Below are 22,329 nucleotides of genomic sequence, written 5' to 3' on the forward strand. Positions count from 1 at the left end.
AAGGAATATAAACAGTTACGTACATAAACAGTCACATCAGGTGTGTAACGTGCCAAGGAGGTGAGAATTCACATATTGTGAACCAAAAATATATTAAAATAAAAATCACTATTAAAAAATTGTTGGCAAGTAAAAATAGATAAATTTTTGATGAAATTAAAAAGCATTGTTAAATGAATTTTTCCTTAAAGTTCTTAAAGTTAAAGGCATGTGACTGAAAAGTTACACTTATTGAAGAATGACCCTTAATCGTGAGTCGAGCTGGTGCCATCAGAGATGTCGAACGATGCTTCTGTTAGACGTCATGACAAGGGTGGCTGCAGGTTCGGGGTTGCTCACCACCAGGGGCGGACCGGGTCCCCCTAGAAGGCGGCATCCTCAACGGTTACAGGTTCCAGGACAGTTTCGAGGACGTCTTTTTTATCTTGATTGTTAATCTGTAAATGACTCTTGATGTCTGTGAAGTAAAGGGGGTTAACCGGTAACTTGGTTAACTCTCTCTACTTCATAAACATCAAGAGTCATTTACTGATTAACAATCAAGATAAAAAGGACGTCCCGGACGCCATTCTAAGAGCAAACGCACTGTGTATGCTCCACGAGCAATACACAGAAAATTAATGGCTGAGAGTTTTCACTGACGGCTCACTTTTGGCAGAACAAAACTGGTTCTAGTGTCTATAGTAATCTTTGCTCCGTCCGAGAACCTGTTGGTTCTCACAAATCAAACTTTGATGCAGAGACCTACGCCATTTTCCTGGTGCTTCATAATCTTCAATCTAGACTAAACGACTTCTTCAAAGCTGTAATCTTGGTTCATTCCAGAGCAGCTATTCAGGTAGTTACAAAGATCCAAATCATCGAATCAAACATCATATCAAAAATTAAAAAGAACGTGATTCTACTAAGAACTGCAAATAAAACCAGTATCTTCAGTGTTTTCCCTCACACGTGTGCATCCATGGAAACGAAAGGGCTGACTCCCTGACCAAGCAAGGTTCTCTAGACCACCAAGTGAACTGTCCTATTCTTAGTGAGTCACTTACTCGTTTCTGCAACAACGAAATTCAAGATCCACTTATAACTATAAACAAAGCCAACTCGAATGGCAAATCTTTTGCTGAAATTCAAGAGATATGGAGGACTTACTATAACAAAACTCTAGCGGAAGCTGAGGCCCTTTTTAGGCTCTCTGCAGGCCATGATTGCCTGCTGAGCACCTCCACAAGATAGGTATCTTAACATCTAGTACCTGTCTAATTTGCGGTTCTGGCAACATGAATGCTGCTCATCTCCTCTCCTGCTCGAAACTTGATCCAACTGATTAGAAACCAAAATTACTCGGAAAGCTTTATTGGTATGCGCGATCTGTCATAGACTCCCTGAAATGACTTTTTCTTTATCCCTGCTACAATTGTGAAATCCTCCACTTAACAGATTTCATTTTTGATTTTAAATTGTTGCTTTTGTTATATGTACAAACTTTTATTGTAGTTACTTTTTCTGTTTTTGGCTGCCTTTTACATGGATTAATATCTTCCTGAATAAAGCCATACGTAACAACAGGTTCGAGGACGCCCCGGTGGGAGGGATCCAGTCCGCTCCTGCCCATAGCATCGTGTCACGACTTTAGAGAGCATTTAAAACTACGAATACAGCTGTCGGACGGTTCAATAATCGTCGTTCATAATCAATCAAGGCATAAGTCAACCAGTATATTGCCCAACAGGCAAGAATGAACAGACGGCAGACAGCGAAGAAAATAGTAAAACATATGCAACAGACTACTGGACAACCAATATCACGTCTTGCCTTCACTAGGAGGCAGCGTAGTGGTGGTGTATTTGCAAAATGACCTGTCCCTCGGAAAAGATGTCTTATGTGGTGTTCCCGACACCACATAACACATCTTTCCCGAGTCCGTATTGGACAGATATTGTATGAGCTCAAGCACAATTTCTGGATGCGAGCAAATTTCGTCTGAATAGCGATGGGACGCATACATAGCTGCAGAGAACCGGGAACATGTAATAACCTCTTCAACATCATCAAAAGAGATCAGTTTCAAGGTCGTGGAGTTCTCTTTTGGGAAGGCATCATGATTGTTGTGATCAGATCTTCGAAGGAGATCCAATCGTTGGAGCCCACTATTAAAACGAGGTTCTAACTCCTTATATGCGTCTTTTTAGCGGTGCTATGTGTCTTCAGTACCTTTTTTTACGACAATACCCCCATCAAATCGGCAAGTTAATGTTGAAAAGAAGTCGGAGAGTGACAATATTGAAAGTGTAGATTAGTCAGCAAGGTCTTCGGATCTGAATCCGATCGAGCATGTATGAGTTTTTCTAGGGAGACGCTTGGTAGCAGGTGACTAACCGCCGGTAACAATTCTGGAGTTGCTATTGGCGTTACAAGAGGAACGAGCAGCAATGCCTCAACAACATGCTTCAGCTCGGCATGGGCAGACGATGTGAATCTTGCACAACAGTCAGGGCAGCCCATATCCTCTATTAAAGACCTTGTTTCGCCACTCGTTATGGTACTGCACTCTAGTTGGGAGCATGCTCATTTTCTATTTTTATTTCACTATATTTTTATTTCGAAATAACATTTTTCTCTTTATTTCATTTTATTATTTTTATTCATTCAGATAGCCTAGAAAACCCCAACGGGGGAAAAACGTATAAAAACTAAAATATATGTAGAAGGAAAAAAAAATTCTTAAAATTATTTTTAAACTATAATTAAAATTTACTTTGAAGAGCCCCGGCTAGCCATTCTGGTACTTCTATCAGAGGAAGTCACATTCCTCGTACATTCACGCAACCATCTTCTCCATCAAACTAAAGCCATGTAACCAACCGGAGAACTATCAACATAGCACACCAAACAGCGAACAACGAACTTTTATTTCCGTGGCATTAAAAAATGGAATTATTTAGCAATCGAAAAACTTACTGGAGGGTTTGGGAGAAAGACAGAAGTGATAGAATTGCATGGATAATTTGCGACTGCAGTAGAAATCACCTTGAAACCTTGAAGTGATGCTGTTTAGTTACCATGAATAAATATATACTTTAAAATAATAATTTACAACGCTGGAGGAAAATGGCTCTTAATTTCACAAAAGTGAATTAATTTCCCAAAGGCGACTAGCTCTTAATTTTACAAAGGTAGCCGACCTCTGTCCCAGGTTAAAAAAAAAGTATACACCCAAACCTGTTTTTATGCGGTCGATAGGGACCGCATAAAAAAATTGTTCGAAACTTCACCAGTAGTTTTGTAGTAAGTTACCTCCCTAAACCAGGGCTAAGGCAGAAATACTTAAAATACACCACCAGCTCAGCTATTCCATCCGAGGACTGCAGTTTCGTGCTTTTTAGCACTCATCGGCCCGGAATAGGAATCACATGAGCTGGTGGCGAAAATCCTCTTAAGGGAGCCAAGAGAGGCAAACAAACATTAGCTACCAGTTTGTTTGGCTCTCTTGGCTCCCTTAAGAGGATTTTCACCAGTAGCTTTAAAAAGTTGTTTTCGCAACAGGTTATATATATATATATTTTTTTTTTCATGCGGTGGATAGGAACCGCATAAAAAAAGTCTCACATAGAAAATAACCCAAAAACTTACGAAATTGTAATCTTTAAACGAAATCAAAATGAACCAAATGGATAATTTTTGCTGAGTAGGTAGTCGGACAAAATTTCCCGAATAAGGAAAATTTTGGGAGGTCTCACAATGACTTCTCATCGGGGTGCCAATGTCGTTTTAAAAATAATTTCGTCAGTTAAATCCCAATCTGATTTAAATTTTAATATCCGCACAAAAACAATTCGCAAAAAAAAAAAAAAAAAAAAAAAAAATCGCATGAAAAAAGACCGCATAAAAACAGGTTTGGTGTACGTTGGAGGGAAAATGGCTCCTAATTCCAGGGGAAATGGTTCTTAAATCTATAAAGGTGGTCGATCTCTGCCTCAGGTAAAAACAGTATAATTTCAATACATTTCGAGTTATTATTTTGAATTCTGACGCAAAGTTTCCTTTCAGGGATCGCGAAAATAATACTCACTACACACTGCAGTTTGAAGAGAAAATGCCAAAAAGACGAAAACGATGTATCGCCTCTCCATTTCAAAAAAGTACTTTCCGAGAAAAGAGGTTTTCCCGAACCAAGATCAAGGTTTTAAAAGAAAATCCTAAAAGATCACAGGTGAATTTTGCGATAAATTAGATAACGTAGCAAAAAACTCCATATGTTTACAATATAGATAAGAAAAACACTTGTTTCGACAACTTCAACTCAAACGTATATCACATCTGCAATAAATTGGCCGTTGTGTAGCGTAATCAATTTGAGCGATTAAGCAGAGCTTAATTCGTGACCAAAAAAAAAAAAAAAAAAGTGGGAGCCATACATGCAGGTCCGTTATTTCGAATTTCCCCGCGAGGGCGGGGGAGGGGGGGCAAAGTATATATACTCAATGTCAATTGTACCAGAAAAACAATCCCAACTCACATATAAATTCAGTACTTTTCCAAAGTAGGGAGTGCAGTTGATCCCTCAGACCTCATTGGCCATATGGTCTTCTGATCTTAAAAGGGAACCACAAGAATAGTAAGATAAATAAATACCTTTGTGCTGAACAGTAATGTAAGACAAACAACGTTAGAAGAAGCACAAATTTGCAAATTACAGCAGACACGTGTTTCGGCGTTACAGGGAACGCCTTTTACAATGCAAAAAATAATGAGCTTATGGATCTTTTCATCCATAAGCTCATTATTTTTTGCATTGAAAAGGGCGTTCCCTGTAACGCCGAAACACGTGTCTGCTGTAATTTGCAAATTTGTGCTTCTTCTAACGTCGTTTGTCTTACATCACAAGAATAGTGTAATAATAAAAAAAGTTTAAATAGTAGCAATCGAAAGAGCACATTGAGGCATATTTTTGAGACGAAAGTTATTTGCCCTCGTTATCGAGTCATGAGATCTTAAAGTGTGCCGAAATTTTAAGAAAAGTACCAAATGTAGACTTGGCGAGAAATTTATCCCGCAATTTCACCGTCTGCATCCATCTACAAATCGTGTGAAAAGATGTCTTCCATTGCACACTGTAATTCACTAAATTTGGAGACTTTTACGAGGACACGAAGGCAAATAATTTATTCAACCAATGAACATGTTTTACAATGCTCCTTCAATTGCTACACATTCAATTTTTTTTTTCATAGATACATTATTGTGTGGTTTCCTGGTTAGTTTCTTGCGTCAATAGTCCGATGGGGTTACTTCTGTCAGTCAAAATTACTACGTTTAGTCACTGAAATGAATAGAATAAGCAAAAAAAAAAAAAAAAAAAAAAACATGAAGCTAGAAGAAACTTTTATTTTCCTATCAGTTATTTTTTATTTAATTTTTTATCATGTTCGATTTTGGAAATATGGTATAGTCTTTATGACGTCACAAGTGATGCACTTTGGCGCGATAAACCATTCGAGCACGAATGTTTACGAATTGTTAAAAAAAAAAAAAAAACTTGTCATTAAACAGCAATATTATCTCAATCATAATGAGGATTTGAAATGAAGGCTGTTCTGAAGCAATCGTGAAATTCATTAGTGTTATTCCGCTGTAATATTTTTACCTTAATCTAATGAAAAAAAAAAAAAAAAAAAAAATAAGCTCTGCGATCATGGCATCAGTGAATTGCATTTCATCACTGTGATGTAATGAGCCGAAGTGTAAATAAATGAAATGAAATCTGCGAATCAATTGAAATAATTGTTAAAAAATACTAAACTTTTTCAAACTATTTGAAAAATGGTTGAATCCCACGTTTTTAAGCATGCTCTTCCAGAAAAAAACTTTAAAAAAATTAATTAATATAAAATTTCGGAAACAACCCCATTCCCGCCAGGTAGCCAAAATTCACGTGCATTTAAAATCAAGTATAGGAGCTGGGCTCACGTGAGCTCCTATACGATTTAAGCCCAGATTTCAAGTTTTATTTTTGGTGCATTTAAAACATGGGCGCCGCGCCGGCAGAATCATATGTAGAGGGGTGTATTAACATGTAAATCAGACATATTTTTTCATTTTAATTTATTTTCTATTCTTTTTTTTTTCTTAAAAGCGAATCTTGAGATGTAGTTTCATCTTTGTTAAAAATATTGAATTTATAGGTTTCATTTCTCTGACCACAATAGTTTTGTACCTTTATTAATTTGTCATTTGCCTAAAAGGAATTTAACTTTATTAATTTAAAATTAATAATTCTTTAAGAAAATTAACATTAAAGAAGCTTTAAATCAATATTACTTTCGAAAATTAATTTTATTTTTAAAACCCAAGGGGTGAAAGTACGCCCTCTTGCTGACCCCTACCGGCGCTCATGTAAACAAAAACGTGAGATTAATATTTTTCGGAATGTAGTTTGTCCTTTTTAAATTAATTGTGTTTTATTTTTAAAAGTCAATGGGTGTGAATGCTCCCCCTTGAACTTCCCTATCGGCGCTCGTGGACATAAACATGAGATTAATGACTTTCATAATGTATTTTTTAGTTGGTCTTTGTTTGATAAATTCAATTTTTTTTTCTAAAAGCCTGCCGGAACTCATAGAAATAAATATGAGGTTAATGTTTGTCTGAGGACATGTTCTCAGAATGCAAGCAATAGACCCAACAAGAACTGCTCTCAGGTGGACCCCTGATGGCAAGAGGAAGCGCGGGCGTAAAAAAACTAACCTGGCGTCAGATGGCCATACAAGAAAGAAATGCCTTTGGTTGGCCAAGCTGGGGCAGTGCCAGGAGGCGGCATTAAACCGGTCGGTTCCTCATGCGCCACCTGGCGTTAAAAGAATCAAGTCAAGTTAATGTTTGTCGTGATGTACTTTGTAGTTTAAATATTTTGTAATTTGAGCTTTGCTTAAAATGAAATTAATTTTACTTAGTTAATATCCATTATTATTAAAAAGTTAAAAATATATATAAAAACTAAAAAAGCTCTAAATTAATATTGCATTTTAAATTTAATTATTTTTTATTAAATAGTCAGGGGTTGAAAGTGAAAGTCCTTGAAGCGCTTTACAGGCGCTCATGGACATAAACGTGGAATTAATATTTTTCGCGACGTATTTTGTAGTTTTTAAATACAGTTAACATCGTTTAATACGTTTTTCAACGGTCTGACGTGAAGCGACGAATAAAAGAAAACGACGCATAGTTCAAACCATTGACAGAGCAATTTGATTTTCATAAGTTTAACCCTACAAATGCAAATGTATCAAATATGACAGTTTTAAGGTCTTGATAAAGTTTCTTTTACGTAACTAATTTTCATTAGTACAGTGGTGGTTAAAAAAATTGCATCACCCGCGCCGCAAAGGTGAGGAATCATCCCGTATCCCACATGATTTGGGGATGTATTTCTGATCAAGGAGTTGGTGGGCTTCACTTTGTGCAAGGAACCGTAAACGCTCAGGTGTATATTGGCATTTTGGAGGAGAAATTGCTTCGTACTACTCGGGATCACTTTACTTCAGTTCCAAACGTCATTTTCCAGGATGATTCTGCTCCGTGCCATAGAGCAAAACTGGTAAGTAACAATTTAAAAACCTTTATCCTGCCATTAGACTTAAATTGACATGGGGTTAATAATTTTTTTTCGCTAAACTCACATGCAGGTTCAGAAATGGAAAAAATGAGCATGGGGTCAGCAGTTTGCTTTGGCCCGGAAACAGCCCCGATCTACGTAAACAATTATCGGATTCCTGCTGTTAAATGTTTATTTCATACGTTTTGCAGAATTTCACATACATTCATCATTAATCGGTCGACCAAAACTTCTTGCATAATCCCATTGCTGTGAAAATGCGAGGGTGATGCAATTTTTTTTTTTTTTTTTACCAGCACTGTATATAATAGTTTTAAATACTAAAAACATAAATTTAATTTTTAAGTAAAGCTTTTATCTATATAAAAATGAATGTTTGTCTGTATGTCATCCATGAACTCAAAAACTACCCGGCAAATTTGGCTGAAACTTTCACCGTTTGTTATTTTTGGTACTGGGAATGTTTATAGACCAGTTCGAAAAAAATCCGATCGATAGTTCCTTTTTTATTCCAATTTAAGTCACAATCCATTGGATAAATACGAATAAAATTATCGGCTGCAGAAATTAATTCGCGTGAAAGATCTCATTGATAAGAAGTTAGCTGTTGCCATTTTTCTTGAGTTTGAACAAATAAATTCTTTCTTTATTGTTTTATGGCTTTTCATGCAACGGGAGGATTTAAAACTTTTTCTATTTGATATTTTTATCGATTGATTGATCTTGCAAACTGCGTGAGTACAAAATTTGAGTATAGTCACGGCTTCACTTGATACCTGGACCGATTATTATGAAAATTGCTATATATATGTATTTTTCCACGGAGAAGGTGCATAATATGCTCATTGAAGTAGCAACTTCAAGTAGCAACTTCTGCCCCGTTCAATTGATTGTCATGAAAATCAGTATAATGTTTTTTTTTTTTTTTTTTTTTTTTTTTTTTTTGGCGTAGCAACGCGCGTCGGGTACAGCTAGTGTTAAATAAATCATATCTTTATTGTTTATTTTAAATACTTATTTTATCCAATATTTCTCTTTTTGTTTAATGTAAGTATATCCCTATTATGCGCAAATGTACATGCAAGCATCAGTTTTAAAATATTTTATAGTAGTCTTACATGCCGATTGCCCTTTTACAATGATTTCAGCAATAAAGTTGAAATATTCTTCATTGGTGCTTTGCCGAAAGAAATAAGCTTCTCCCACCCCTTTATTTGACATCCCAAACCTGAGATAATTCCTTCCTCAATTGAAACCAAGAATGAGCGGCAAGAAGTTTTTCGAATATCCAGGGAGGGGAACCAATTATGAACAATAAACAAAATATAATAAATAAACCAAAATATTAACAAACAGAATGCTTGAACACAATGAGTACTGAAACTTCAATAAAACATTTTATCAGCCAAAATGTTTAAAAAGATATTACATAATAAATTTTCAAGTACATAAATTTCAATGAGTACAAAAATGCTGCAATTGAAATACACAACAAAAAAGAACAACTTGTTTGGCAAAATGCACTTGAATAACATACAATAGCCACATTTTGCTGCCGAAAAATTAACTATGATATGCGGGAAATCAATGACAGCGTAGCATTACTGAGCTGAAACATCATGATGTTGGATTGATTGGCAATCGAACGCAGCATTCTGTACCCGGATAAGCCGGTAAGTTAAGCTCATACTTAGATATCAAGGAAAAAGGCACGAAACGTCCACCAAGCCAATGATGTTTTCCTTTAAAATATTTGCTACAGAGTTTTGGCGCAGTTAAAGAGATCAGGAATTCAGGCTGCAGTCCATCCTCAGAGCCTTTTTCAACATCCCAGCCTGTAAAAATAAGCAAGTAAAAATACATAAAGTTGCTTTGAAAGAAAACTGAATACAAAAGCGTTCGAGCTGTATGAAAAATTCGTGGCATTGGTATAGCGGGTGATCTAAAGTTTTAGTGACTCAACAGATGGCGGGACTGAAACTACATCTGAAGCAAAATTGATTTCAGTGGCGCCATCCATTGAGTCACTAAATAACTAGATCGTCTACTACACTGATACCTTTTTTTTTTACATTTGTTGATAAATGGACGTCAGTGTTGATAGTTTATCATTGTTTTTTACTTTTTGTCTTGTTTTTCCCCCGACTCTTTAATCAGATTCTTTTTATTCAAACGATACTCATATATACGATACAAATTAATGGCTAAAGTAAAAAACAATTCAAATAGAAGTTGTAACGTTGGCAAATACTCTGTCTGGGCTTGAGTTGCATTTAGTTGGCAAACTTTTCAATTGTTCAGTTTCAGAAAATATGAGAAAGATAACTTTTGATTAAGATGAAAAGGAATCCTTGATTTTAAGCCATGTTACCAGTTCTAGTATGGTACTATATTTACATTTATGATCTGTTGTGATCGAGCCCCCCCCCCCCCCTCCATCCAAGGAGAGAATTCTGGCAGCAGTAGTGGTTTAGTTTTCTTTTCTTCCTTTCTTTTTCGATGACAGAAGCAAAGCTTAAATGTATTATAATCGGCATAAAACTGCACTGATAACATCAATTTGAAAAAAATATTCAAAAGCTAAAATTCCAAAATCCAGAAAATATGAATGGTTAGCCTCCCTTCTCCTTCCGGTACGCGGTTTTTCAAATACTGAACTACATTTTGAATTACTTTTCAGAAAAAAAAAACGGAATGTTTAAAACGCTAAAACGTAAAAAAGCACAAATTTCCAAAAAAAAAAAAAAAAAAAAGATGCTGCAAATGGCTAGTTTAAAGCTATATTGGAACCTCTCCATTAATAATAAACGGGATCAACACGCCTCAACCAAATGATACCGGTATTTATTGGAGAGAGCAAATCCAATCATTGTCTTAGCAAAAGCTGACCCAAAGACATCAAGTCACGTGACGCAACAACGACGAATGATTTTCACGTATTGCGTAAAACAAGCGAAAGAAACCCGATTTCTTAAAAATGCCTTGCTTTAAAATCAATCACGGGACTTGCGGTCTTGGTTTCATGAATGAAAGTCTTCACTCCCCTATTTTATCCCTTCTCGATGGTTACACCAAACTGCTCGGATTAGAAGTTAACCAATAGGAATACTTTTTTCATCTCTTGCTGTCCATACAGAAATTCAACACTAACTTAATGGATTTAAGAAACAAAAGTTAGATATTATCAAAAATACATAAAGAAATGACAGAAAAACAGATGTACACATACATACATATAGAAAACAAGTTCAATAGGAAAACAAAGTAAATTAACTGGTACAATAAAAAAAATGCAAACATTCACATTATGAGGATTTTTCTAAAAGCGGTTTTTAATAAATTCCATAGAAAAAATAACGTTCTTTGGATAAAATGGAAAATGCAAGGAAAGAAGAGATGTGTACTTTTTTAAATTCTATACCAAGGGTCCTAAAACCTTTTCGATTCACGGAACCCTTTGAAGAATCAGAACTTTCTCACGGCACCCTACTCTATATCTATCATATTATACATATGGACAGCGTGGATACTTCTCGGGACTCATAGCATCTCCTTGCAGCGCCCAATTTCATTACATTAACAACCCAGAACCCACTATGAGGAGGTAGCTGCATTTTATGTTCCACCTTGCCCTTCTCACCCACCCAAATATAAAGGTTAGTTGTTTACAGTAGTTACATGTTTGTGAAATATCTTATGCAATACCAACTACCTTGTCTAGTAGTCAGAGAAGTCTAACTGCGATTGGGAGGTTCCGGGTTCGAACCCCGGCTCGGTACGGATGTATTTTCTCTCTTTTGTTCTTGTCATTTCTTTGCGTGAATGTGTTGTGAACAATTGCCTGTCCTATAAACTTGTCCTTATGGCATGTGTATATTGTGAAAGTCGGAACTTTACATCAAATTACGTCACAATTGGAAAAGTGAAGCAGCGCTCCTCAAATTGCCAGTCCAGTTGGCACATGACAACAACAACAACGAATACAATTACACAGTGCCAGATCTAGGAATTTTCCGAGGTGGGGCAAAGCTTCAAAATACCGCCCCCCCCCAACACACACATCCATCTTACTTTAAATTTTTCTATCAAGTTGCATTTTCGTAGTTTTAATAAAATATAAAGTGTGATATAGTTTGATTAAAAATTCACTTTATACTCATAATGTGAATTTTGAATTTAGTCAGTACAAATCAACATTTTTCAAACTTATACAATCAAAGTCATGGAAGGCAGGCCGTAATTTCAAATTTTTCCAGGGGAGATTTCGTACGAAAAAATCATTTTTACTTTATATGCGTGGTTACGTCTAGAATGGCGCGGGGGCGTCTTTTTGTCGCAAAGTAATTTGCTAACTTGGTTTCTTTAAAGAGCTGGTTAATCAAGATGTCATGATAATTATCTCAAAACTATAACCCATAAAAACCTGCATACAATTCCCTACAACGTACTTGTTTATTCCACCGAGCATTTCATTTCAGAAGAAATATATTTTATTTATTCTTCTTGCATTACATTTTTATGACTAAGGTTTCACTCTTATTTTGTAATTTCCTCGTATCCAGAGCAAAAGAGTAAAAAGAAATGCCTTGACATCGTAAAATATACCGGCCCCTAAAATATGCCGCCATGGGTGATAGCACGGTGCCTACTTCAGAAACGAGTTGATCAACGCGGAAGCAATCAATATTTAGTAGATTTTTATTTAATTTTACTAAAGACGAATTTATTTAAGTGGCTAGTACACGTGTTCCAGTTCAGTCCCCAACCAAAAGTGATTAATTATGAGTCGCTTGCTGTTCGCCGCCCCGTTTTACAGACTTCTTTTATAAAATATGCAGCTGTTTTCGAAAATAAAGTTCTCTATAAGCAACTGTCCGCAAAATAAACGAGAAAACATGAAATCCCACCTACACATTTTTTATCATATCTGTTAAGTTTTCTTAGTTTACTTTTGCATTACTTTCTTTTTTTCCTCCAGTTTCATATTTTCAATATTTATTTCTTAGAGCATTTTATAGACTTAAGAAAAAGCCTTTTTTTTCCTGCCAGAAGCACCACTCGAATTTGCCGCCCCCTGAAGTTGCCGCCCGAGGCAAGAACCCCGGCTTCCCCCCCCCCCCCCCCCCATAGATCCGGCTTTGCAATTACATTTTATTACATTACATTTTGAGAACCCCTGCTCCAAACATTTAAAATGTCCGACATTTTGAATTAAAAAAAATCGATTAAATTATCTTTAAAAATTACAATTACTCCCTCTCTTTTCATTAAAAATATCACACGCGTTAAAATGTGCTTGACTTATGTTTTGAAGCATATTTCCGATTTTCAATGAGTAAAATACGCTTGTAGAGGAATTGAAAGCAACAACAATAGAACATTAAAACTTAAGTTAAAATTTTACGAGAACGACAAATATGTTTACCTGATGGAACATCCACACTACATACAGGAACAGTCAAATTTTTCAGTTTGTTCATACAATCCTCGAACTCAGGTCGCACAGGCGGTTTGAAACTAAAGCCAAAGAGAGCATCGATAACCAAGTTGTATGAGTCGCTGATTAGTTTTGCATCGGGTAGGTAAGATAAGAAAGGAATATCCATTTCTTGGCACTGAAGGGTGAGATTTTGGTACAGGGGCTTATTGGTTCGTTTTGGATAATATATGGTTGGGTCGTACCCCTAAAAGAGAGAAAGCATAACAAAACTCAATAATGTAGTGAAATAGCAGTAAGTGTACTGTTGTATGATTGTCGAATGAGGTGGTTAGCATAACTAGCTCAATCCATGGATTTAAAAAAAAAATATTTTTATTATTCGACACTTCTTCTCTTATCTATAATATTTTCCCCCTTCAAAGCGATTTTCTCTCAATCAGGTCGAAAACCGAAGTCAAAAACTGTCCTTTATTTCAAAACCAGCTTCATCCATGATTCTAGAGAACGGTTAATAAAAATGTATAACAGGTAACTTAAAAAAAATTACAGTACAAAATCGTTTGCCCGGACTAACTGGGACCACAGGCAGCAGCTCGAATAAATGAAAACTAGAAAAATCCGCGTAGTTGGAAAGTTATAAAAACAAATCCTTAAATAAGAAGACGTACCTGTCATTACAGCAATAGACAATGCTTTGTAAAAAAAAAAAAAAAAACTAGGATTGTTCCGCGCAATCCACACTTTATCATTAAAATTATTCAATCAAACACTTTATTATTTACAGTTCAGCTGCAGTGATGTCGGACTGACGCACAGTGGGGCGAAAACGCCAAAAAGCGTTCAAAAATGTTCTTAAACCTCTCTCTCGCTTGTTTGTTTACACATGCATGTTGTTATGGAGTTTTTTCGATTTGTTTGGGTTCAGGGTCCAAAGTTCGCAGGTTTACGCAGCTAATTCCTTTTCAGGGTCTTCCTACAGACCATTGGTGACTAATTAATATTAATTTCTAAGAGAACATTTTTTTTTGTAAAGTGTTTTGAAAAAAAAAAACCCTTGAATTCCCAAGTTTTCGGTGCTGATCAAAACCGATCGGTTTGCGAATTCGATTATTATTTTTTTTCGTCTTATTACTATCGTTGGACACGAGAGAAATTAAATATATCCGCCTTCAATAAGAAAAAAAAATTATCAGGGCTCATAGCAAGCGGGGAAAAATATATAGGAGTTTAAAAGAAAAAATATAGGAGTTTAAAAGGAAAAATATAGGAGTTTTGTAGAAAAATATATAGGAATTTCAAAAAAGTGTAGCATCTAATATGTTTGGAGCATTGTATAAAAAAACAGAGCGCCAGTAGCAATACAATTCTATTTTGCATGAGTCACAGATAAGAGAGCAAATGAATTTTTGTACCCACTGTCGCTAAAATGAATCATGTTTGTTTAAGCGAATTTTAAATCAATAAAGCGCAATTAAGCGACAAAAGCTTTTGTCGGATGTCTTTTCATCCATAAGCTCATTATTTTTGCATTGAAAAAGGCGTTCCCTGTAACGCCGAAACACGTGTCTGCTGTAATTTACAAATTTGTGCTTCTACTTACGTTGTTTGGTCTGACTTTACTATTCAGCACAAAGGTATTTATTTATCTTAAATATAGGAATGTTTTTCCATGGATACATATTTGAAAACAGCAAACAAAATCCTATAAAATGACACTTATTTTATCGAGGTAGTTACATTTTTTCAGCAAGCTACAAGCTTTGAAACATTTGAAGTACTCAAAGTTTGAATTGGTACCAAAATCTGTACAGGGCATTTTCAAAAACAATCATTTGAGCTACAATCGGTTATTTGAACTACATGTAAGATTATATGTGACAAAATTAAAAGCTTTAAAAATCTTTACAGCAGTACACTTAAAGTTAACATGTTATACTATTAAAATTACAAAGTAAACTCATTAAAAGAAAAAGAATTATTGAAAACAAGTTAAAAGTGCAAGTAAAGCCATCTATATTTTGTATGTTTCATAAAAATAATCAAACAGAAGTTGGCATATGTAAAACATATGCCAACATTAAAGATGTAAGAGTGAAAAGTGCAAAGGAGAAAGAAGGAAAAAAAATGGATTAAAGGTTTTTGCATTTTTGGGTAGCATTTAACATCTGACAAAAAAAAAAAAAAAAGAGTTAGTGAGAAAATATAGGAAAAATAGGAGATATAGGAGGACTATGAGCAGAGGCGTAGCTAGACCCGACTTTCGGGGGGGGGGGGGGTTACTTCTTTTATTTTATATATATATATATATATATATATATATATATATATATATATATATATATATATATATATATATATATCCACTATAATATTAAAATCTGTTCGCGTCCGTCTGTCTGTCTGTCTGAAGATCGATCTTCTCGAGAACCACTGCGAATCGGGAGTCAAACGAGCTACCGATCAATTCGAAATTTTCCAAAGAAAACAATAGGACCAATCGCATAATTGTACGACTTTAATTAGCGGAGATATTAATTAAAACGTTAATTAACATAACGCTATTCAGAAATTTTTATTTCTTTCCTGTTGCCATTTTGCATATGGGTGAGCAAATAAAATTCTAATAATTGTGTCAAAAGAGATTTTTTTGGCTGCTGTCCAAATCTTAAAACAACGTTTCCATCTAGAATTTCATTTTTAATTAGTTTAAAATTGGTTGCTCTATTCGGACATTTATCTCGTCTGTCCTTTCTTATTTTTTCACATTCAACGTTCTTAACTCTTTTCAGCATATGAAAAATGTTTCTTTAGTAATGTTTATTGATTGAAGTGTAAATTTATCATTCACCGGCCTCATATTTGGGTACATTTAGGATGTGCGACTAATTATGTTTATTTTGTTGGACTTTTTTCCGTCACATGGGTGAGTTTTCGAATTGTAATAAATCTCTTTTTCCTTCCTGTTTCGATTTTTGCAATACAGTTTGTATCGTTAAAAGAACACGTTAAATTAAGATTGTTTGGATTTCTTTAAGTGAAACAGAGTTGAACAAAAAAGATTGTTTTTAAGGATTTTAACTAAAGCTTAATTGGAATCTGATGGCTTGATATTAAATTAATGCTTATTGGTATTTAATAAGTCTTGGCGCTTTAGTTTCACGTAATCAACAAAAAAGTGTGTGTCATTTTATGTAAAAAGCTGATTGTAATTGTACATAAATATTTCAGATATATTCTATCAGATTTAATTCAGTTTAAAGTGAGCACATATTATAGTTGAGAATGCATATATTTTCATCTTTTGTGCTAGTTGAAAATACTCATAACTTGTATTATTGATAAATATGATTAACGTTAAAGAGGTTTTCGCCAAAAATATGCTCTACTGGTGTTTTGCAAACCTTGCATTACGCGTATTTATTTACTCCTTAGCGCTTTAGAAACTGATGTCAGAATAATACAAAAACATCAATTGAACAGCTCTTTCATTTTTTAAGTAGCCCGTGCAACGCCGGGCACGCAGGCTAGTATATATATATATATATATATATATATATATATATGATGTAAACTTTTTTAGTATTAAAAAAATAATAATAAGATGGAGGTGAATCTTACATACTTTGGAATGGGGTGCCCTAAGTTCGATACTTGTGTCAAACAAAACAAAACAAAAGCAAAGAGTTTATGTATTTATTTATTTATTATTATTTTTAAAAATGTTTTGGAAAATTTAACTTTTTTCTTTTTCCTCCATTTAATTTAAAGTGAAACTTTCTAGCAACGGGTCTAGTCAAAACCAGTCTATCCAAATAAGGGGGAAAATCAAATATCTGATGAGCGTGTTCCGTTCATTTTAGTGTGACTGCTTAATTTAAAGGCTAACACACATCTACAAAAGCTGGCCTCCCTGAAAGCTAATAGATGCATCCATTTCCGCCTGTAACCTGGATGTTTGACTTTCAATCTCATCGGTGGTCAGACTATTTTTACTAACTAGCTTCGCACTAAAAGCATGAAATAAAATAAAATAAAAAAAAGACTTCTTGACTATAACCTGCAAAAAATGAAATGGATTTCATATTCGTTATATTTATATGTTGCTTTTTATATGTATTTACATTTATGCTAATTCTAAAGCAGTTAATAATAAAATTTGAATAAAAAAAAGGAAGAAATATAGGCGGTAGAAAGCTATTTGCACAAAGCTGCATACCATCTGTTCTCCTCTCAAGTTTTTATTTTTAATTTTATTAGCTGCTTTATAACTTACATAAATATCTATTTGAGAGAGCAACAGCAATTTTCGAGTGTTATAAACAGAAGCCTTGTTCATTTTTTAATTTTTAATGCGAGCCAAGCTAACAGAAATAGTACAGAACAGTCTAGATTCATTTCGCTTTTAAACATTTTATTCCCGTAATGCTATGCAGTTTTTCTTTTAAATTAAAATAAGATTTCCTTCAGATGGGTTCGATGGGATTAATGCTGCTTCAGCAGATTGTACTCTTGGCTTCCTTAAGAGGTTTTCCATCTCCAGCTCAGTCACTTTCCTATGCCGGGCTGATGAGTGCTAATAAGCACGAAACTGCAGTCCTCGGCTGGAAACGACTGAGCTGGCGGGATATTTCATGTATTTCTGCTTTAGCCCTGGCTAATGGGCGGTAATTTACTGACCTTATGTCTCGAAACGTTATGTCTCGAATGCCGGCTATGCTATCATTTTCGGATTCGAAGCCCAATGATCTTTAAAGCAGCAAGCAAAACTCGAAACAGAACGGGCTGAGGGGTCAAAAAAGGGAGAAATGCGTTCCACAAATAGGTTTTCTAGGAAGATTAACAAAAGGACAGACGTTTCGAGCACTTTCTTGGAACAAGAGTAAAGGGGTGAAATTCACAGGTTGAGTATTAGTTGCATTATGGATGAGTATTTCAAGTTAATGGTTAAAGGTCCTTCAAATTAAAAGCCATTTTGCTCTGTTATCTGATTAAGTACTGTTCTTTGGTTGCTCTCTTTCTTAAAATTATAATTCCTTATAGAAAACCGAGATGATAGGAGTAAAAAGAAAGTTTAAGATTTTTTTCAAGCAAAGAAGAAAGGAAAATCCTAGAATATTGGCTAGGTTAGATTTGCAGCAATTGCTAACCTCAAGAGGATAAATAATTAATAAAAAAAAAAAAAAAAAAAAAAAAAAAAAAATCAGGCGCCAAAAAAGCAATAAATGACTTTTTCTTGAAAGAGATGTGCTTAAAGTTTCTTTTACTGTCAAAATGATTCCTTAAACTCGCAATGAAACACTTAATAATGTAATAATAGAATAAAGACCTAACAAAACTAATAAAGAGGAATTTTTATCAAAAGTTTCATATTTTCTTTAGTATCGATTCCAAATTTTCACCATCATATTGCAAATTTCTATAAAGTTTCTTAAAGCCCCCGTATCTTAAAACCTCTTTATCTCGATTTTTTTCCTTCCTGTGAAATTCGAAAAATAAAGATTCAACTGTATGTAATATTCCCACTGCACCGCTCATAAAATTAAAACATGTTTAACAATTTGCAGAATCTATGACAAAAAAGGTTACATATGCGTGGATTCAACAAGTCAATCTCATTTCTAAAGCGGAGTGTGAAATTTCACTCAATTATCAAATAAATGGTCGCAGCAGAGTGAGGAGTGAGGCGTCTTTACGCTTGAGGGTCACTCATGGAGCTGATTTTCAGTGGCCACTGGGGGGGGGGGGGCAGCGAAGTGAATTTTTGACCATAGTTATTCAGAAAAAAAGCTGTTTTGATTTTTTTTCTTTTTTTTCTCTTTTTCTCTTCTCTTTTCTTTCTTTCTCTCTCTCTCTCTCTCCTTTTTTTGAGACAAACATTTCGGGGGGGGGGGTTGTCCCCCCCCCCCTTAGCTACGCCCCTGACTATGAGCCCTGATTATAGACTGCTTAAAAGCATTTTTTTAAATTTCTGAGCTCATGGATCTTCAACTTTCTAAAGCCTCCCTTTCGCTTTGTAGTGGACGAAAAACTCTAAAACTCCAGTTCTGATTGTCTAAGAGGTAGGCCTGTGCAAATTTATTAATCCTCAATTGGTTGAATGTAGGTAAAAAAAAACATTTATAAGCGCTTTTTGGCGTTTTCGCCCTAATTGTGACGCTCCAAAAACGCCATGATGTTAAATAACCTAATTGCGCTATCTATAGAGGGCATTTAATCAAAGGGCGGTAGCGTACATAACCTACACATACACATGCACACAGGTCTACACACACGCCACCATCCAGGAAGAGTGTTATGCTAGAGCTCCCAAGACCAGAGGACATGGCCGCCACCGCCCAGAAGAAGAGACATGCTCGCGGAAGTTTGCTCTTTGCTGTGTGCTGGGATGCTGTTTTTGTCTTAAAAGGAGTGTTGTAAAGTCGAGAAAGTGGAGGTACAAATTTAGCTGGTTGCGGGGGGAACAGGAGGCATTTACAGAAACACCCCAAAACGCAATGAGGTTGTTTCCTTCAGTCAAAAGTACTACTTTTAGTCACTGAAATTGATAGAATAAGTAAAAATTAACAACATGGGCCAGGAAAATACTTTCATTTTCCCAACAGTTATTTTTTAATTAATTTTTTAAAATGTCCGATTTTTCCAAACAAGGCGTGGTTGTTGATGACATCACAAATGATGCATTTTGGCGCATCTTTCTAGAGCGTTTCCACGTTATGATAATCAAGAAGCAAATTAAACATTGCGCTCTAAGCTTCCTGTCAATCATATCGTTGCCAATACCCATGATTAAAGATGCCGAATTAAATATTTTGCTCTGTGAATGGCCACACTGAATGGCATTTCATCATTTGTGATGTCATCGGCAGAAGTATAAACAATGAAAGCGCACCGATTTAAGTATTGTTTTTTTAAATATTAAACTTAAGCAAATTAGTATTTAAATAAATGTCAGATCCTACGTTTTTAAACATGCTCTTTATGAAAAAAATACTTTTGAATTTTTGGAAGCTACCCCGTTGTGAAAAACATAATTTGAATTCAACAAAATTAAAATTTTTCTTTCTTTGTTTTGGTTCTAAAAGTTTGGTAACCGGATGCATGCCCCCCTCCCCCCGCAATAATTTAATACCACCCTGACAGACAATATGCCACTAATTTTAAACACTATTGGTAGCGGGGTACCCAACTAGAAAGGGGGGGGGGCGGCGAGAAGATCATGTCACAGAATACACCATCGACTTTTTTAAAACGATGCTTTAAGGGGTACGTTTCACTTTTTGGGGGGAGGGGGGTACGAGGTAATTGAGGAGGGGTGCGCCTTAGTCCTTGGGGATGCACCTCTGCTGAAGCAATTTTCCCCCAAGTTCAGTTTAGTTTGTGATTCAAACAGCTTTTAACATTGACTTATGTTTCTGCCTTACTTGCAAAAATGTTTACCATCAACCTCTTCCATTGTAATAAACTTTATTTTAGCAACTGAATTATATCCATCTTATTCTCTTTTTCTCGAGACTAAACTTATAGTGGCGCCATCTAGCTATTAAAGAAGAAATGAAAAATGTATTCGTTCGAGCCCAAAGCAGAAGTCTGGAACCCTTAGCTATAGTGCCTAGAATAGTGTGCCGATCGGCGCTTTTTCCCCTTCGATTCTTGAAGACAAAATGTATGAAAACCGCTAGAGGGCAGTGCGGTCGAGGTGTACGTTCAATTTCGCGGTGTTTACATTAGTAGACGCGGGATTTTGTTACAATTTAGTTCCGCGTTTCTCTTTTTTACCTTTATTTCGTGAATATTTCATGAAACAGCGTTTAAGGCTTTTAATGGAGGCATCAACGTTTAATATTAGAAGAAGTAAAGCTTCATCTTGTTTCGTACCAGGGTGCAAAAGTGGATACAAAACATGCAAAGAAAAAGTATGCTGACAAGTATCTTACGAAAAATTTAAAACTAAACCATGATCACGAATCTATTATTGTAGAGAAGAGTGATGAGAGATTAATTTTTTATGTTGCTGGATACGTTGCACGCACTTTTATTAAAAAAACGGAATGCAGAGAATGCAAGGATTCCTTAGAAGATGATTGCAATGCGATTTGTACAGCAGCAGCAACATTTACAGAACATTTTAATGAAGGCGGTTTAATATATCCTTCAAATTCATTGCATAAACTTATCAAAGTTTTAGATGAAAAATTTACTCATTGTTTCAGCATCAATGAATTACATTGTGATAGCATTTTGGATATGATTAGTTTCATCAATCCAGCAAAAATTCCAAAAGTTGGTTGTTTACAACATCAAAATGAATTAACGCAAAAAATTGTTGTAAAGTTTATTATCACGAGGCTACATTTTTTCATTAAGCAGATAAATAAAAATCGTCAGTCGAAAAGAAAAAAAATCGCTTTTTTAAAGATGAGAAGAAATAACTGAAGGGTAATACATTAGTTGTCTATCAATTTGTAGACACAAAGACAAGGATGTTTTCAAAACAAAATTTTACACAATTGACTCTGAAAGTTTGATTTTTATATTTTAAGGCAAATGTATTATCAATCGAGATGGCTTAGGGCGCCGTTTGTTGTTGTTTTTAATGCCACTTGGGAGACTCAAGCCCCATTCATGTAGCCAGCATGAGTTTAAAGCAGAAAGGAGAGACTCCTGAGTCAATAAGACCCCTAAATGAGAAAGAGCTCGAATGCACGGTATATGGTAGCACTACCTCTACTGTTTATAGGTCTGGAGAATAGGTTGGAAATCTCCAGCAACGCTACGCCTGGTAACTGTAAGCAACCGACCATAAGACTTTCGGACAAACGGAATCAACGAGCACGTAAGTTACATTTAAAATAAAAGTTTTTTTTCTTGAATTTCAGCTTTTTAAAATCCTGTACAAAATTAATAATTATTATTGTTATCGTCCCTCGTTATCGAGACAAAAGGTATTTAAGTCTCCCGAAATTTTAAGAAAAGTGGCAAATTTAAACACTTGGCGAGAGATTGAAGGTACCAATTTCTCACAGACGATTTCCTCCTCTGCATATGTGGCAGGACATCCATATCTACAGAGCGTGAGAAAGATGTCTGTCCCCATCGAAACTCGCTAAATTTGGAACAACGAGACTCGCTTTTCTTAAAATTCCCATAGGCTTTAAAATCTCATATATCGACAACGGGAAAATATTTTTTGCGTCCAAAAACGTGTATCACAATGTTCTTTTGATCGCTACTTATTTAGATTTTTTAATTGTAACACTGTCATGTTGTTTCCTGATTA

At 35.2% G+C, this 22,329-nt stretch overlaps 2 protein-coding genes across 3 annotated transcripts in view; both read right to left on the reverse strand.

The window, feature by feature from the left end:
• The window catches only part of LOC129217590 (macrophage mannose receptor 1-like), a 39,093-nt gene extending 34,949 nt beyond the window's left edge, over nucleotides 1-4,144 (reverse strand). Inside the window, exon 1 of the mRNA XM_054851917.1 lies at nucleotides 4,070-4,144. Coding sequence (XP_054707892.1) covers nucleotides 4,070-4,130 — 61 coding nt within the window. The 5' untranslated portion in view covers nucleotides 4,131-4,144. The remainder of the gene's footprint in view (nucleotides 1-4,069) is intronic.
• A 4,809-nt stretch (nucleotides 4,145-8,953) lies between these two features.
• The window catches only part of LOC129217591 (NAD(P)H-hydrate epimerase-like), a 36,808-nt gene continuing 23,432 nt past the window's right edge, over nucleotides 8,954-22,329 (reverse strand). Inside the window, exons 3-4 of one of the 2 annotated variants that reach the window (XM_054851918.1) lie at nucleotides 13,038-13,296; nucleotides 8,954-9,447 (exon numbers count right to left, since the gene is read on the reverse strand). In XM_054851918.1, the coding sequence (XP_054707893.1) occupies nucleotides 9,230-9,447; nucleotides 13,038-13,296 (477 nt within the window). In that variant the 3' untranslated portion in view covers nucleotides 8,954-9,229. The remainder of the gene's footprint in view (nucleotides 9,448-13,037; nucleotides 13,297-22,329) is intronic. The other variant, XM_054851919.1, reaches the window with a different exon arrangement.

This window comes from Uloborus diversus, chromosome 2 (genome assembly GCF_026930045.1).
Source record: "Uloborus diversus isolate 005 chromosome 2, Udiv.v.3.1, whole genome shotgun sequence".
Taxonomy (NCBI): domain Eukaryota; kingdom Metazoa; phylum Arthropoda; class Arachnida; order Araneae; family Uloboridae; genus Uloborus; species Uloborus diversus.